Source organism: Pecten maximus, unplaced genomic scaffold (assembly GCF_902652985.1).
Source record: "Pecten maximus unplaced genomic scaffold, xPecMax1.1, whole genome shotgun sequence".
In the NCBI taxonomy this organism is placed as follows: domain Eukaryota; kingdom Metazoa; phylum Mollusca; class Bivalvia; order Pectinida; family Pectinidae; genus Pecten; species Pecten maximus.
In genome coordinates, this window is record NW_022979510.1 from 11,551 (window position 1) to 29,331 (window position 17,781).

The window sequence follows — 17,781 nt, forward strand, 5'->3', positions numbered from 1 at the left end:
TACTATATTTAAAGGCTAAAACCAATGTCGTTTGAAAAATTAGTTTTGTTGGATAGATATTTATGAGTTATTTCCCTTCGTACATACTGTTACCATTCTCAACCCTCACTAGAGTTAACGGGTTTTAACAATTATGTACTTCAAATTGTTACTGCCGTGTAATCTAAATCAGCCTGCAGCTTTGATATTATTTTCCACATATATTATATCAATTCAGCTATCGATACTGACCTGTTGTCATATTACCTTGCCTGGTTTGTAATGACACTTTTCAGTTTTGGTTACTTTGTTACATTTATTGTATTATCTGTCTGGGTCGTGTTTGGTTGATTCTCTGTCATGCGTAAGCATCTGTAATCAGTCGATCCATTTTTTTCCTGATGTCATCATTTTTAGATAATAGTTGATAAACACAATATGTTATTGGCATGTATTCCCCTCGTACCTTGTACTTAATCTACAAAATGTAAATTTATGTTGATACCTAGAGGAATGTATGTATGATTAGTCAGTATCAACATTGTATAATTTACATCTACTTTATGTATTTTCAGAATGTGTTCATTGCTTAATAAACACATTGAAGTAAACGGAACAGAGTCCCATCTATGAACACAGTCGAGGATTCCTGAACCCCATCATCACCACCATGCCAGCTGTAGCTTGCCCTATCACGAACTGCGACTGTCACGGCTGACTTGGATGCCGCTATCGTCGCGGCACTCATAACGGCTCATTCCGTTTATATATAACTCAAACAGAGCTGGCTGCTGCGAAAATTGAGCAAGTTAAGCTGCAGGGTCTAGCGAGGAATGGGCCTATCTTCATTCCCAGGGTCGGACTGTGCGAGTGCCACACAAATCACTGGAGGTGACAACTTTGGATTGCTGTGATTAGCCATTGCGTAAAGACCTTACACAGCTGGAGGAAGTCTATCTTACAAAAATATGAACGATGTCATGGCTGTCAGTTTGCAAGGAGAGCACCATGTTTGCCAGAGGGACACCACATAACATGCAACAGGATCGTAATGAAACACTTCGAAGTTATGGTGCTGGACGTAAAGGACAGGCAGGCATATGGAAGTTTATCATTGCATGTCCAGGATGTTCATTCGACATAAATTACACCGACCCCATTATGCATGATGTACTTACCCGAGGCATCGGTGGTCCAGAAGTACAGCTGGACCTTCTAGGGCACAAAAATCAGGTTATGTTCCTTGAAGACGTATTCCAATTCGTCGAAGCAAAAGAAGCCGGTAAGCGCTCATCATCTTGACTACCAGACTCTCATCGCGTTGACTGCCAGTAAGTCGTACCGAAAAGGAAAGTCTGACAAACCACCTTCCAAGGACACCTCCAACAAATCTAAGTTATGTCAATATTGTGGAAAAGGGGGTCATGACAGATCTGCTCCTGCCAACATACATAAAACAGGATGTACAGTATACGGACACACATGTGGACATTGCCATCGCAAACATCAGTTTGACACGCTATGTAGAAGCAAGGACACACCCAAAGTGACAGACCGAGACACTACCAGGTAGTGCTGTATTCAATGCACTGTGTTCCGTTCACAATCCTTTAGATGGTCAACACTGCACCCTTAGGGAATCTGGCATTGAACGTTCAATTTGCACTGACCACCATGTCTACGATGACCTGGCAAACCCGTGGATTAAGCAGCGCTCTTAGCCTCAACCATTTGTAAAGGTAAGTGTTAAAGTTACTGTAGACGACTACTCTGCTCTAGGTTTCACAATGACGCGAGATACCGGGACAGTTTCACTGCAAGCCATTGCTGACAAGGGATGTCAGAGCTGCCTTGCTGGTTTAAAGATGATTCGCCACCTTAGCTTACGAGAATCTAAACTTATGCCCTTGGACATTAAAATGCACAAAGCTACAAATGATGGTATACACATTCTTGGGGCGACGATTCCTCGTTTAATCGGGAAAGACGAGGCAGGTAACGTCAAACAGAACAAACAGATGATATATATAACAAACTCATCGGACAAGCTGTTTCTCAGTCGTGAAGCGTGTGCTGTCTAAGGAATTATCCCAAATTCATTCCTAATTACTGGAGCCTTATCCCATTCAGCTAGTAAAGATGCTACTTCTTCCTTACTTGATAAGCAAGACATGGCATGCGATTGCTCTACTCGCCAACAGTCACCATGGAAAACTGCCTTAACCTGCCACGACAGAAAGCATCGATCGTTTAAGGAATTACCTTCTCGAATAATATAAGTCTAGCACATTCAACAAATGTGAACATCAGACTTTATCACTTATGAAAGGACCTCCAATGAAGCTCAAGGTTGACCCTAACGTGAAACCTGTTGCCCACCACAAACCCGTATCCGTGCAAATGCACTGGCAGTTGAAAACTGGACTAGACGAGGGTGACATATTTGGTGTAATTGAACCCGTTCCGGTTGGTGAGGCTGTCACTTGGTGCCACAAGATGGTCGTATGTGCGAACAATAATGGTACACTGCGTTGCACTTTTGACTTTCAGCCATTAAACGTGCATGCCACCCGCGAGACTCATCACACCGAATTACCATTCCAACAAGCCCGCTCTTCCACAAGATAAAACGAAAACACTATTTAATGCATAGAATGGCTATCACAGTGTACCAATCTGCGAGAAACCCAGGCACTTGACAACATTCATTACTACTTGGGGAAAATACCGCAACAAAACTGCATATCAAGGCTGCATTGCATCTGGGGACAGCTACGGACAGTAAGGCACTTCGACGAGCTCATTTTAGACATCCTAACAAAACCAAATGTGCCGACGATGTTTTATTGTGGTCCGACATCGTTGAAGGAAGTTTCTTCCAAGCAGTTCAATGGCTTGACATTTGCGGACGTAACGTCATTACACTGAACCCCGTAAAATTCATATTTGCGGCAGACACAGTAGAATTCGCTGGGTTTGAAATAACCAACGACAGTGTACGGCCTTCACAGAGATATTTACGTGCCACCCTTGACTTCCCAACACGCAGGAACATTGTGGATGTGCGCTCACGGTTTGGAATGGTCAATCAATTGTCTTATCGTTCAATATGGCTGAGATCATGTATCCTTTCCGTCAGTTACTCAAACCTGACCAACCGTTTCAGTAGACCGGAAAACTTCGAGGAATCTAAACTTGTCATTGCCAACGAGATCGAGCATGGCGTACAGATTTTTGACTCGAGCAAGCAAACTTGTCTCGAAACAGATTGGCCAAAATATGGCATAGGTTTTTGGCTACTACGGAAACACTGTTTTTGCCAATGAAAGCCCCCACTGCTGCCGTGATGATTGAAGAGTTACACTTGTCGGTAGCCGGTTCACGCCTGCAGCAGAGGCGCGTTACGGTCCGGTTGCGGGAGAGGCTCTGGCAGTAGCATATGCCTTTGATAAAGCCTTTGCCAAATTGATCATAGCTATTGATCACAAACATTTATTGAAGTCATTTGGTTGCATATCTCTGGAGGATATCCCGAACAACAGGCTTCGTAACCTCAAAGGAAAATACTACGATACAGGTTCCGAACGCTTCATGTGTCTGGCATACGCCTTCCCGCTGCAAATTGTATATCCCGCCACCCTATTGGTGAACTTGTGTTAGAGGACGATATCGCAGAAATGTGCTTTTCTTCTGCCAACATCACTCTTCCAGTCCAATGAATGATCAACGCACACGGACTAGCATCAGCCTCCGCAACGCGACGCATTCAGTCTACGATCTATAACCTGGGAGTGCGTGAGATCCGCCACTACCAGCGATAACAACATGTAGGTGTTAGTTGCTTTTATAAAAACCGGTATACATAACACGCGACACGAGCTAACAAGACCCCTGCAAGAATACTTCCCATTCCATGATGACCTCCACACACATTTGATGGTGTTGTACTTTATAATCCTCACTTCGGAAAGAAATCCTCGCCGTTCGGCATTCAGCACATGAAGGGCTACCTCAATGACGCCAAGAGCTTCCCTAAGCGCATCTTGCAACCACTGCAACAGTATTGCCCCATCGAACCCTAGTGCACCCCGATGCCATTATCTACTCTTAATTACCCATTCCAATGTGTATGCGCAGATTTTTTCCATCATATGGGGCACTATTATCTAGTAGAAGTGGATCGTTATTCGAACTGGCCGATAGTGGAGGAAGCATCTGAGGTCTCCAGTGGTTTAATAGACTGCCTCAGAAGAACATTTGTTAATCTCAGCATCCCTGATGAACTAGCGTCAGATGGTGGACCCGAGTTTACTTCTTAAGCAACACGCCAATTTCTTAGGAACAGGGGAGTTCACCATAGACTTAATCTGTAGTTTATCCACATCGTAACTTCCGTACTGAAGTTGGAGTCAAGACGGTAAATCGTCTGATCATTTGCAACACCAGCCCTCATAGTGACCTGAACACCGACGCATTCCAACACGCTGTTCTGTAGAAGTCTGCGATGTACTTGTTCGGTCGTCCCATACGAGACTTCATCCCTATACCACCTGGTCGGTATTTCCCCAACAAAACATGGTCTGAAACTCTAGTAACTCGCGGAGAGACCCTGCGAAGTCGCCACATGCGAGATAGTGAACGTTGGTCCGAACACACCAAACGACTCCCACTTCTCGCAGTCGGAGATCATGTCCGTATCCAAAATCAAGTTTGTCCCCATCCTCTCAAGTTGGACAATACTTGAATTGTTGCCGAAATGCGCAAGTTTGACCAATATGCGGTACGTATTGATGGATTAAGCGTGTTACTTTGTGTAATAGGAAATTCTTTAGGCAATATGTTCCCGTCATTACAACACGAACACGCCTGACCATTGATAATGACATTGTGTCTTTGCGATTCGCAATAATTCCTCCTACTTTATTCCCAAATGCCAATGTCATTGAGAACACTAAACCTCCGTGTAAGGACACGCGTCCTCATAATTACCCACTCCGTTGGCTCATAGTACCATACAAAGTATGCCACGTCCATCTCTAACTGCTCAACATCTGACACCATCTGTTACACCGGATATCTCCAGTCAACGTCATCTAGAGTTAGACCCTCCAGCAACCCCAATGAACAAATCCAACACACCGCCAGCTACTGCTTCACCTACATCGATACCTCCGCAACAGGCATTTATCTCACCTCCAGCAACATCCGGGTGTCTGGTCGTGTCACAAAGAAGCTAGCTTGGCACTCTGATTACGACATGTCTAAGTGACAGTTGCTTTGTTTCTAACTGGACATTCCTGAAGTGCTATATTGTTTAGTACTGTTTAATCGTGATTTAGTGTTTATTTAGTTTATCAATGAACAATTAGTCGAACAATTGTTCATGACCGCCATCGTTTAAATCATTCTTTGTTTGATTATCCGTCCATACCAAATACTTCGGAGAAGATAGAGGATTGTATGTATGATTGGTCAGTATCAGCATTATATAACTTACATGTACTTCATATATTTACAGACTTAATTCATTGCTTAATAAACACATTGAAGTAAACGGAACAGAGTCCCATTTAATACCTAGTATTTGTAAACGACATATAGCATGCCAAGCGGAAGATCGGTCAATAAAATATAAGTTCACTGGTAAAGAACATGTGTATATAAGTTTCTGTGGAGTTATTTTCGGTAAACAATTTGTTATAATTGATGGTGCGGTCACACTTACCTTCAGATATGATTGTATAATGCATTATCATATTACCCTTGTTTCAGATTCATTTATCAAAGGAATGATAATGCATCTCTCTGAGGAGTTAAAACGGATTTTTCAAAGAGATGTGAGATAACAAAACACTTTGTGGCGAACCGATAACAAGCCAAGAAGTCCTATATTTTTATTTCATATATGTTTATCAAAGCACGCGACCTTTTGATGGATTGTATGTTTATGTAACATGAGTTCATCAAAAACACTAAATATGATATAGCGTCCATATTGATCGCACATTTGCGTGCGTTATGATAGGACCACACTAGCTCGGGTCGACCAGTTATTTTACGGAAGAAAATAATTTCATTGTCTGTTGTTGTCCATTCATATATACACACTTGTTATAGAGCGAGGCGTTTAAACTATATATGTCAGTTTTTAAACGGTCAGCCGTAATGAGCAATTTAAAAAGCATCTGAACTTTGCATTAAAGGTATTGGTCGAGTTCAATATAGGATCAATTATCGCCTATCGATCGCAATTTTATGCCTTATAATCGTCTACCCCACAATTTTAGACCAAACATTTTATATCTAACATCTTAACAAATCTTTTAATTAGAAATAAACTGTCAACCCGACTATGATTTACCTGTGGATATTGGCTTAAATCTATAATAGAGGAAGCCAACTGGTAAGTTAGACGACAGGGTACAAAATTGATTTTTACTATTCAGTACACGAAAACGCCATCCTATATGACGATGCTCGTTATTGATTCATGTACAAAGACATGAAAACCTTATACAGCGTACTGCTTAATAATGCCATCTTGTATCTACGGCGGGCATTGCAATCGGGAAGACCTACCTGCATGTACATTGTTACGAGGTTGAATATCACATCCGCCTACACTTGAGTGTACACCGGATATTATTTCCTAGCTATATACGAAAGTGTACACAACACTCGTAATTGCAATATCATAAGGGAGTGTCAATGTTACTGATTCAGTCCCTTTGATGGTTCAGGGCGGAAATACCGCATATGATTTCACAATATCTATGTGACATCAAAGCACAAATTCCCAGTAAAAGGTATGTACAGCTTAACAACGAATGAAATCAACAAGTTAGAACAAATATGGAATACTATCTTAATTTACGACACAGTGGAAGTTCTTTGTTAGTGTAAATATGTTAACTTTGGTGATTTAAACATAAATTTCAAGATTGCGTAAATCACGTCTTTTCTGACAAATACTTCTGACCTTATAATGCTTCCACTACTCTTTAGAGCTATCGTGGGTATGTCATTTATCACCGCTTGATGTACACCAGTGTGTAACTCCGATAGCATAACTCATAAAAATATGACACGAAAAATAATGTGCTTGATATATTTTGCGTAGGCATCAAAGAGAGTTTCATTATCAGCCAGGGTAATGGTCAATTAAATCGCCGTTATCGTTACATTAATGAGGATGGTTCAAGTCTGATAGCAGAAGTGCAGTACAATAGAGACACAGCCTCCACTGTCGGCAAGAGGTCCCTGGGTGCGCATCATCAACTTCCATTAGGAGTGGAAGCCAGGACTGAGGAGATGAAAGTCTGGACTGATGAGATGAGCGCTCTTGTCTGCCCGAGATATAATTTGAGAGATTACTGTTCATTATGGTGGCCTAAATGTGACATTTCGTCTTCTCACCCTGTTGTCCTACAAAATTCCACCAAAGCGAAAAGACGCCATTCGAATTTTACGCCTCGGCGTCTTCTTCTCCTCGATTTTCAGTCTTTAAACACAGATCATCATCAGATCCAAGACGCTTTTTCTACGTTCGTTCTTCAGTGTCACTATACTTAATTAGCTCCGTTTGGTTCATAGGACTATGACCCGAAATGGGTACGAATACGAACTTAGGATGAATATGGTTCCATTCGACACCCGTCATTGTTGATATTTGAATCAATAATATTCAATGGCCCTAATGTCAACTAAAACAAGATTGTAGACTGGATTGCCTGCCTTCGTACAATTTATCGCTAGGCTGCGCTCAAGAGTACTAAGACAGACTAGAGTTGTCATCATGGTTAGGATCCTGACAAGGCGAACTCGGATTGGTCAATTTGATCAACGAATCGTTGGTTCGATTTCATTCTTGGGATTCCTTCTTGTCAAAATAGTAACGTTTGCAAGATAAAGCTTCTACATTATGAGTCATTCAGAACGGTGATTGTATTAAAACAAATCAAAAACGCTTTATCCATATTCAGCGGTAGTGTGACGACTGTATAAGTAGATTATTGTAAGCCACCCCATTTAATTTTATGTACAAAGGGAGGTAAGTCAGACTATGAAATATTGGTTATATTTCGATTCGAATTCGCCGTCTCAGCACCGGAAGTTGGAAGTCAGAATAAAACGAAAACGCTGACAATCTGTTTGTCCTCCTCTTTTTAGATAAATATGCAAGTTTATCATGTTTCCAATGTTTAGAATGATTGTTTCATGTGCATAAATGATTCCATTATACAAGTGAATATGTAGATTAGTACGAATACCGATGAAAGTGGAAATACTACGATTTTGCTGATGTGTGAAGCCAGATCACAATCTATGTTACCTGAACGTTTTAGAGACTACCTATACTATGCTCCACATTTCAGTGTATACAGTGACAACAGCCCACTACAGTATATCTTCACTACACCAAAGCTTGACGCCACCCGGTTGCGATGGGTCTCTGAGTTGGCCGATTTCAAGTTCAAAGTCTACTACAAACCTGGGCGTAACAACAGTGACGCAGATGGCCTTAGCAGAATGCCACTGGATATCAACAAGATGATGTCTGAATGTTCTTAACAGTGTTCGCAGGAGATGATACATACTACTGTACAATCAGTGAGGGATCAGGAGAATGTCCTTGTTGCGAGTCTGGTCTCGTAAATGGCAAAGCAGGAATTTAAAAATCGGGCTGTGATCCCGATAGAAGTAGAAGAACTACGAAAAGCACAGATAGCAGATCCTTATATTTCTTCAGTCCGGAAATCTGTGGAGTTCGGGAAACCACTACCCATTCTAGAAAAGCAGAGTTTGAATGAGGGAGCTAAATTACTAGTACGAGAATGGTCTAAACTTCAACTAAGGGCAGATGGTGTACTTGTTCGGAGGATTTTCTTCCAAGAGAAGGCACTTGCTACCAGATAGTGTTACCACAGGAATACCAGGATTTAGTATGCCATAAACTTCACAACGAGATGGGACACCTAGGTGCTGACCGCGTACTTAGTATGGCACGAGAGCGTTTTTACTGGCCACGGATGTCAACATATATAGAGGATTATATTCAGAAACGGTGTGATTGTTTGAAGGACAGAAAACCACTTCACCAGTACTGCGCTCCGTTAAAACCGATCATAACAACTCATCCGTTTGAGTTGGTTGCCATTGACTTCCTGCATTTGGAACGTTCTAAAGGCGGTTACGAATATTTATCCTGCAACTGCCACCGCATTGTCGGAATACACCCACCGTATATATTTTTGCAGTATACGGCAGTGACGGAAGACAGCTGTATTTTGGAATCTTAGCACGTGCATCAGTTCGACTGGCCTACTTCAAAGTGAGACTACGTTTAAAAGGCGAACATATTTCTGTCATTTTGACACCGTTTCACTTCAAAATGATTATTTTTGATGATTATTTTCATGACTGTTGCAGGATAAATAGAATACATGGTCAGTGTCTTAAAATATAAGCTGTTATTTTGGCTCGGGACAGAAAGACAAAAGTGGCTCGCCAAGGCTCGCCACTTTTGTCTTTCTTTACCCTCGCCAAAATACAGCTTATATTTTAAGACACTGACCATGTATTCTCTATATATTGGTTGTCATGGATCATTATACTCGCTTCGCGCAGGCCTATGCAACCAAAAACAAGTCGGCTAAAACAGCAGCAGAAAAGGTGTTCAGTGACTTCATTCCTCGGTTTGGTTTACCACATCGCCTTCATCACGACCAGGGACGATAATTTGAGAATAAGTTTTTCCATCAATTACAGAAATTATGTGGAATCGGTCGATCAAGAACCACACCCTACCACCCTGAAGGGAACGGACAGGTTAAGAGATTCAACCGAACGCTTTTACAAATGTTTCGAACCCTTTCCAAGGATGGAAAGAGTGACTGGAAAAGTCATCTTCAGCAAGTAGTCCATGCCTATAACTGCACAAAACATGATGCAACAGGGTACTCTCCATTTTACTTGCTTTTCGGCAGACACCCACGTCTTCCGGTGGACATTATCTTCGGGCGTTCAACGAAGACACGCAAGCAGCAAATCACACTAAGTATGTAAAGGTTTGGGCAGATCGTATGGAAGAGGCCTACAAAATTGCTTCGGAAAACGCGTCACGGAGTGCGGCTAAGGGCAAACGACAACACGATTCTCGGTTTATCAGTAATTCACTGGTTGAGGGAGATCGCGTGCTTGTAAAGAATCTTCGCGAGAAGGGCGGTCCAGGCAAACTACGGTCTTTCTGGGAACAAGATATATATGTGGTTCTTCGGAAAGTCGCAGAGGATGCACCAGTATACGAAGTGAAGCGAGAGAGTGGCAAAGGAGAGATCCGCAGACTTCATCGTAATCTGTTGCTACAGTGTAATTCCCTTCCACTGAACGTAGACAGCTATGTTCCAAGGAAAAGGGTTCGGCACAAAAGGAAATCAGAAACTTCTGTAGTTTTGAAAGACAAACCAACAGACAATTCCACATCGGACTCTGAAGTAGACATTATCGTTTCGAAGGATTTCAATCCTTTCGCGACACCGTTCGTTCCCAGCGCGATGAGTAATGTACCAGAAACAGAGGACATTGGTAGTGGGAATGATGACCCTAGTTTTGTGACTGTTTCCGACGGCGCGGATGTTACTTCAGATGATGATGCAAATCCAGACGCGTCTAGTGATTCTTCGGATGGCGAATCTCGGTTGGATAGCACAGATAGTGAAAGGTCGGAGTCCGGAACCGACGCAGGAACTTTGTCAGATTCTAGGAGACGCAAACCTCCTAAACGTTTTACCTTTGATACCCTGGGAAAACCCAGCTATGTCCAAAAGCTAGAAACTAGGTTGAAGGGCTTTCCAGATAGTTGGGATATGTGGGGGCCAGAAACTTTAGTTTGACCAGATGATTATTTCATGGTTCAAAGAACAAAATGTATTTGCAGTTGAGTGTGTGAGTGCAACTAGAAATCCATGATTATTGAACTTTGGAACTTGTATATACGTTTAGCTATGATTATAGCATTGACTGTTCAATTACTTTTGATTTTGTAGTTCTCAAAAAGTGTTATTTTTAACGCATGACGTATATCGGAGGATACCAATGTGTCAACCAACATTAGTGTTTAGGAGTTGTAATTGGAACGGCCAACTGATTACACAAAATCACATTTCTTCTTTAGTAGAAGACGTAACCTTACTATGTACATTTTTTTTAACTTAAACAGGTGGATGGCACTTCGACCTAACATGTCGAGATAAATAGAGTCGATAGTCTAGTCTCAGGGTTACAGAGGTCATGAATGATTTCGGAGTCAAGAGTCGTAAATGTCGAGACGACATTCGTTTCTTGGGGGGAGAGTGTGACGACTGTATAAGTAGATTATTGTAAGCCATCCCATTTAATTGTACAAAGGGAGGTAAGTCAGACTGTGAAATATTGGTCATATTTTGATTCGAACTCGCCGTCTCAGCACCGAAAGTTGGAAGTCGGAATAAAACGAAAACGCTGACAATCTGGTTGTCCTCCTTTTTTCAGGTAAAAATGCAAGTTTATCATGTTTCCAATGTTTTAGAATGATTGTTTCATGTGCATAAGTGATTCCACTATACAAGTGAATATGTAGATTAGTACGAATACCGATGAAAGTGGAAATACTACGATTTTGCTGATGTGTGAAGCCAGATCACAGTGACGTCATTAGCGTGTAGGCTCTCACAGTTTAGAGTAAATGCTTGTATTTTCTAGACTTTATATACGAATATTTGAATGCGATATTAGAATATTGTAGAAATAAAACAATTGGTTACTTTATATTTTAAATGCAAAGTATTTTAGACAAGTTTAGTGTTGGAAATAGCATGACAGGTCACGTGATTTCGGTGAGATTGTTCTGGCGGGAAAGCAGACTTGCGCGATCCCAGAATCCCTTGCGTAATAATGACCTCCATGATGTTTACTTCCGTTCCATTTAAAGATGTCCCATTTGACTGCGATTACTGATGCTGTCATGTATATGTAATGATTTTAGAAATTAACATTTGTATTTGAATTCATGAATTGTTACCAACGAATAGTCTGTTAATTAAGAAGTCAGACATATATTATAGTCAATATATAATTAATTTTCTATTAATTATAGATCATCAATAGATGTGATATACTCACATTCCATACATTTATTGGTAACTAGTCTAGTCATCAATTAGTGAATTTATCTAGTGTTGTAATTGGTTGTGGATCAATTATGATTGTTCAAAGTTATAAAGTAAGTTTGTTAATTGAATCATGCCCTAGTCACAAGCCATAATATGAGTTTAATTTGTTTATTTAAAATATGTACCTTAGACACAAGCCAGAGTTTTATATTATATTGTACAAGTTATTACATTTGTATTTGTATCGGTCTCAGCACCGGAAGTTGGAAGTCGGAATAAAACGAAAACGCTGACAATCTGTTTGTCCTCCTCTTTTCAGATCATCCAATACATTTCCCCGACCGCTCGATCCCGGTAACAGTAGCTTGTCAAAGAGCATATCCGTAGTGAACGCCTTCGTTGTGTTGAACGTTACGGGGACCTCGAGCGTCTTGAAGCAGCAAATGTTTGTTTCGTTTCTCAAATCGTTTCTCATTGAGATAGATTAAGTTTTTGTTTTGTTTTTTGTTTGCACAGTGAGTATGCTATTTAGAAACTGATCATCCATGATCTATCAAAGTTTCTTCTCTAAGTCTTAATGATGTCGTAAATGCTTTTAGTGTTGTCAATTTTGGCCACATCTAATCCTTCATAGTTGCGAGTGTCATCGGTGATACCTAAAAATAAAACAGACATATTAATGACACTATAAATAACGGTTTATTCAAATATGTGACATTGTTCATATACAAAAAAAAATGTACGTGTATCTCTCCTAATCATTTCCATTTGCATTCGATTATAACTCTCACATAATTGTTATTTGTTTAATTATATGAATAACAATATCAGTGACGACGTCACTATGGAAATTCAGTGATGACGTCATTATAATATTAATTGTATATTTGACGTCACCAAAATGTGTGCAACCGGAAAAAAATAACTTGATCAACCAATGTAACATACAACAATTTATGTATTAATAAGCAGTATCTTCTTTGGAAAGTAATTGTCATATAATTCTCACAGCATTTCAGACAAATTGAATAACAAGAGATCCAATAAACTTTAAGGAAAGCAAAAGAGAACACACGAACGCTTTATACTTAATTTGGTAAATATAGTCGTCACCACATTTTTCAAACAATTGATGCCTATTTCAGACATTGGTGTTCGAAACTTACTATTTGTCTGCATTCCATAAGATACTGGCGGCTGGGAAGACAATTTAAGCTTCCTTCTGAAAACGTTTAAGTTTTGATGATTAAATAGATACAGTATTCTTTCAAATCACAAAATGACGATATCCCTCGTATTTGACATTCCAAAATATATATAGTTATTTTGAAGATGCAAACACAGTTCACTTACGAAATCCTTAGAAAAAGCAAAATTAATCCAACGTTGCAGCAAATGGAAATTCCTAGAAGAGTTCCCAGAATAGCGTAACCAGTGACGTGTTCGGTATTCTACAAGATAATAAAATGTTACTCGCTGTAAGTCTCAGAAGGTTAGCCTTACGTATATTGTTTTAAATAATATCACTGCTCCAGAATACACACATATTGATGCTGTAAAAAAACAGATTTACATGCATTTTTCGGCATATGTTTATTATCATCAAATTTACATTTTCAAGCCATTCCATACATTTGTTTAATCATTTTTCATTGATTTTTGTTATGAAAAAAAAAACTAGTAAACATATCAATGGATGTGAATTGTGATATGTAATTTAACAATGCTTTTTTTCAAAACTCAAAGACAGCCCATCTATATATATATATATATATATATATATATATATATATATATATCCATTGTTCATATATGTGTATTGATGTACAATTTGTACTTACTGTGAACATCGCTCGTGGAATTGCGTCTGTTTGGTTTTGGGAGACTTGTGCGAATCAAAGGAAAAAGGATTCTTGATGAACAACAACGTACAAAGTAAATAAAATGGCAATTTTGTTTAATGAAGGGTCGTCGTTGTAAAAATGCAGTTTTTCACAACCTGCATTGATCTATAAAAATTCTATCAGCATAATTATTCGAAGCCCCTCTCTGTTTTCAACCTAGAAATATGATATTGTTGAGCTGGTCAGAATAGGTAGCACAGTCATTCAATTTCACCTTTAGAATGATGTATATATTTTTTTTTTAAATAATTGTTTCCTTTTGCCAATCAGATTGATCCTTTAAACTGTCTCTACCTAATGATTTAAAACCTATATATATTGACCTGACATTCCAATTAATTACATTGAACATTTGATACTCAACTTAATACATAACCGCCGTAAACCAGTCGGTAGTCAGTGATTGTCAATATTTTAAATATGAAGTATTTGCATAACTATTATCATACAATGTCGAATCTGTCCCTCTTTACTTTAGTAACCATTCTATATTTTCAACCAATGGTTTCTATTGCTAACCAAGGATTTTTAAGACAATAAGATTGGTTTTCAAAATGCGATAATTGTTGCCATTATCTGCTTCAATGTATCTTATTTCATTCCAATGACATATTTCTGCGTGTCTGGAACAGATCGTGTCCAAACAAGGGACTTCTGAGCCAGAGACCATACACTATAGTTATCGTTATTGTTCTCCACAACCAAATTACAATATAACCGATATACTGATCCAGCATTATGTTGACAACAAGCTGTCTTCTATAATGATTTGGAATTCTGATAACAGGTTATTCATTTCAGTGAGTTGTTAAGTCACCACTGTTTCTAAATTTCCATTAAATAGTCGGTAAAAGTAAGCCATTTTAAAATTGTGATTGATATTTTAAGTCGAAATGAATACTTAGTTTTACAGAATGAAGAATATTTTCATGCGTAACTTCGAAACCCGAAAAAACGAAGTCGGTTTACAAAAAGTAAAGGATCTGATGTCGGCAAGCTTCACTTGCTAAAATTAAAGCGTGATTATCTATCGATAGCGATACACAAATTGATCTGGATTAGACAGCTAATACTGATGTCCTATTTCCATCATGTTTATCTTACCTTCACACTGACCGTTAACCCTGTTGCATACATTGTCCTTGCAATTACAAGGACATGACTGATTACAGCGAGTACCATAGAAACCAGCATCGCATTCTGTAAAGATATTTTGAATTATATTGATACTTAAGTTTTATATCACTGCCATATGAATATGTAAATATTTCACATCATACATAATTGGTAACGTACTCCATATATCTAGGCAAAACTGGTGTCAATTTTAGAAATGGTATACGAATTGTCCCAGTTCCACCTCGCAAATGTACACATCATTTTCTATCTACAAGGTTACCCATATTTAATTCAACTTACCTTCACAATGACCGGTTTCCTTTTTACATACACTGTTCTTGCAGTTATCAGAGCAGGGAAGATCGCAGCGAGTACCATAAAAACCAATATCACATTCTGTAGAGAAAGAAAAACGTAAGCAAATTCTGAATCACAAAGTTATTAATGGCTGATACTCGAGCGCAAATGATTCAAAAGTTATTAAATTTGCAGCGCAGTAAACAAAATTAAACTAAATAAGTAATTTGAGGACCTAGCTTTATTACGACTGTAATGTAAGTATTCACAAACTGATTCATTGAGACAATGAACTGTATTCAAAACCGATTTCCTACTCAAATGTTGCAAGTATGTAAGCAACAATATCTGATTGGAGTAATTTGTGGTTTTTTTTACTCAAATTAAATCATCTAAAAACTATTTGTAACTACAGCAATCAGCATGTTGCACTTTAAGGCCGTAAGTTTAATTCATAGTAAATTTTCGCAAATAAGATGTGTGATATACATTTGCATTGACTCTACATTTTCAACTTTGTCAGGCAACTAAATTTTCGACTTTATCTTGATACATTACTTTTGAACAGACAGACAGCCGATAGAGAGAACTATACAGGGACAAAGTAAGATACACAGACAGGATTAAGAACAGAAGAAGAAAAAACAGAGAGAAGAAAGATGATGCGAAAAATAAAGTAAAGAGAAAACAATAACAAAACACCATTCTGATGTTAAATGGGATAAAATACAGCATGGTGTTTACCATACCCATGCATTTCCCGGCTTGCATGCTGCAAAGGTTATTTTCACAGTTAGTAGGACATGCCTGATTGCAGACACTGCCGTGAAATCCTGGATCACATTCTGTAAAATAAAAGGGTTTAAAAGGGTTATTTGTTTAGATATCAGGGGCGGATTATATATAAGGCGGGGAGGGGGGAGGGGGTGAAAAAGATAACACGCTATTGTTTCAGGTTTAGTTAGTGAAAAATGCCAGAAACAAATTGTCCGTTTTGTATACTGCAGCTTTTATTTTTTGTTGCAATTGTCCGTACACGTCTGGTTGCAGCTATTACTACTGTCAAGTAAGTTATCACAAGGTGGTATTTAGATAATGCCCTGTATACTGGTCAAGTGTCATTGAATCACCACCAAGACAACGAAATGTATTCGATTACGATTCCCTACTCCAATGTTGCATGTATGTTGCTGGTATGGTGTTCAGATTGGACCAATCTGTGGTTTGTTTCAAATATCAAATCACTTATATTTGTAACTACAAATAGTTTAACCAATTAATTCTTAAACACACAAAGAATTCTGGATCTTGTTTATGTTCTGTTGGAGAACATTTTTATAGATTTTAGTCAATCAGATGTCATATTGTTCAACACATTAATTACCATTGCCATGGCTAAAGGGAGAGTAAATGAAGTAATGAACATGTGCAAAGTACAAATAATTTGGACATGCCAAAGCCGATTTCACTTTCAGATAGGTAAACATTTACCTGGCTTATGAGTAGAAATGGAATGAAACGTTGATAAAACTTATTTATTTCTTTCAAATTCAATTATAAACATTTCAAGTGTGGTCGTCGTAATTGGTAGACAAGTTCTAAAAAAACGTTTTACTTATAAATTGATATTTTCGTTTTATATATTTTATCTACGAAGTCACTTAAACTGTATTAAGTATGCATAATATAATTATGATAGAAAGAGCTGTATATATACCCTGATTTCTGCAGTCAACACAATTAAAAGGGAGCATCTGACACCATGGCACATGATTGAAAGACCATGGCTGAAACGAGCATAATGATAGGGAGTTCTTAACTTTTTTGCATCCTATGTTTTACACTAACAACAACTATACACTGGGAGACACGAATGCCCTAGTTTTTTTTTCATATTTTCTACATAGAATTTTTCACCAATTTAACCAAATGAGCACTAATTTAGCACAGCATGAACTATATTCTTTTCATAAATATACCTAATTACGGAAGCCAGTTAGGGTCACAGTGAAAAAATATATTATGTCGTAATAACGACTTAGTATCTCGTAATAACGACTTAGCTATGTCGTAATAACGACTTAGTATCTCGTAATAACGACTTAGTTATGTCGTAATAACGACTTGGTATCTCGTAATAACGACTTAGCTATCTCGTAATAACGACTTAGTATCTCGTAATAACGACTTAGTTAATTCGTAATAACGACTTAGTATCTCGTAATAACGACTTAGCTGTGTCGTAATAACGACTTAGTATCTCGTAATAACGACTTAGCTATGTCGTAATAACGACTTAGTTATGTCGTAATAACGACTTAATATCTCGTAAT

The 17,781-nt window shown here is 38.6% G+C and overlaps 1 protein-coding gene across 2 annotated transcripts; it reads right to left on the minus strand.

Annotated features, from left to right (window-relative positions):
• Nucleotides 1-12,278: 12,278 nt before the first annotated feature.
• On the minus strand, nt 12,279-17,315 carry LOC117318773 (scavenger receptor class F member 1-like). Of its 2 annotated transcripts, XM_033873722.1 has the most exons (8): nt 17,166-17,315; nt 16,198-16,293; nt 15,452-15,547; nt 15,137-15,232; nt 13,970-14,013; nt 13,482-13,579; nt 13,295-13,350; nt 12,279-12,784 (listed from the first exon to the last, which is right to left on the minus strand). In XM_033873722.1, exons 1-8 carry the CDS (start codon nt 17,200-17,202, stop codon nt 12,696-12,698), a joined length of 612 nt encoding a protein of 203 aa, XP_033729613.1. In that variant the 5' UTR covers nt 17,203-17,315; the 3' UTR covers nt 12,279-12,695. The 2 variants fall into 2 exon arrangements, with proteins under 2 accessions (XP_033729613.1, XP_033729614.1); XM_033873723.1 differs by lacking the exon at nt 15,137-15,232 and having other exon boundaries at nt 12,287-12,784; nt 17,166-17,310.
• Between the last annotated feature and the right edge of the window lie 466 nt (nt 17,316-17,781).